The 1,245-nt window shown below is 37.1% G+C and overlaps 1 protein-coding gene and 1 non-coding gene across 2 annotated transcripts; both read left to right on the plus strand.

The window, feature by feature from the left end:
- Positions 1 to 325: 325 nt before the first annotated feature.
- NAEGRDRAFT_77089 (uncharacterized protein) lies at positions 326 to 682 on the plus strand (the record flags this gene model as incomplete). Its single annotated transcript, XM_002667955.1, has 1 exon — positions 326 to 682. One exon carries the CDS (start codon positions 326 to 328, stop codon positions 680 to 682), a length of 357 nt encoding a protein of 118 aa, XP_002668001.1.
- Positions 683 to 791: 109 nt separating this feature from the next.
- NAEGRDRAFT_t914 lies at positions 792 to 862 on the plus strand. The gene has a single exon. It is a non-coding gene; the product is annotated as a tRNA-Gly (tRNA).
- The last annotated feature ends 383 nt before the right edge of the window (positions 863 to 1,245 follow it).

Genomic DNA, 1,245 nt, shown 5'->3' on the forward strand with positions numbered 1-1,245 from the left:
CAAGAGGTTGTCAGTAAGCTTATCAGGATAAGAAATAATGCAAATAATACGAGTGGAGCAAGTGATTTATCAATTATTGTGTCACCAAGTTCGCCCAGGTACGAGAGTACCGTTGTTCTTTTTGGGGATCCTCCAAAACAAGAATAGTAGAGAGAAAACTTGAAATCCAAATACCATCTCTAAACATTTCCATTTCTGGAATTTGGATTTTTTTGAAAGATAGCAATCCAAAACAATAAATTTTCCTAATCTTATTGTATGTAAAAATCATATTTAATCAAACGAGATTTACATTCTCCAAAACAAATCAAAACTAAAAAACAAAATGAAACAAATCATTGCCATTCTGTTAGTTCTCTTATTTGCAGCTTGCACAGTGTATTGTTCAACTGATTCTTATATTGCTTCATCTTATGCATATCCATACGCTTATCCATATTCATATGGAGGATATGGAGGATATGGAGGATATGGGGCATATGGAGGAGCAAATTGCTATCCGCCAGTTGCTTCTACTTATGCCTATGCTGTAGCTCCAGTTACCTATGCTGCTCCTGTGGCTGCAACCTATGCAGTCGCTGCACCAGTTGCCACTTATGCAGTTGCTCCAGTTTCATATGCAACTCCAGTAAGTTATGCAGCTCCGTATGCTTACCCATACGCCTATGCCAGACCTTGCTAAATTCAATTGGAAGTGAAGCTCAAATATTGAAGCTGAATATGGATAAGCCATTGAAGGCCTTAGTTGTGATAATAAAGAAGAGTGTGATTTTGCAAAACCTTAATGTAAAGCATTAGTAGTGTAACGGTATCATACCAGCCTTCCAAGCTGGTGACCCGGGTTCGACTCCCGGCTAATGCAATTAGTTTTAAATTTTGTCACGAAACACAGCTTCTTATTCAATTTATTGTCTACTAATTTCATAATAGGGAGTTGTTTGCATCAATTGTACATTCATATCTGATGTTGTATTCTTTCTCTTTCTGTAAACAACAAGTGCCACAATAATAAAGGCAACAATGGCACAAACTATCACGCCACCACCAACAACTATTGGTAGAACAATGACAAGAATTTGTTCTATGGAGAATAGATTCGAATTGTTGTTTGGATCTATTGAACCTGGGAGGGAGGTTACATTTGGAGTAATTGAGAATTTGCAATCCGTGGCAAGGAGATCAGTATTCGAAACCAACAAGTAGACATTATATGAATAGATATTCGAAATGATTCCATTTCCATGG

Source organism: Naegleria gruberi, assembly GCF_000004985.1.
Source record: "Naegleria gruberi genomic scaffold NAEGRscaffold_1223, whole genome shotgun sequence".
In the NCBI taxonomy this organism is placed as follows: Eukaryota; Heterolobosea; class Eutetramitea; order Acrasida; family Naegleriidae; genus Naegleria; species Naegleria gruberi.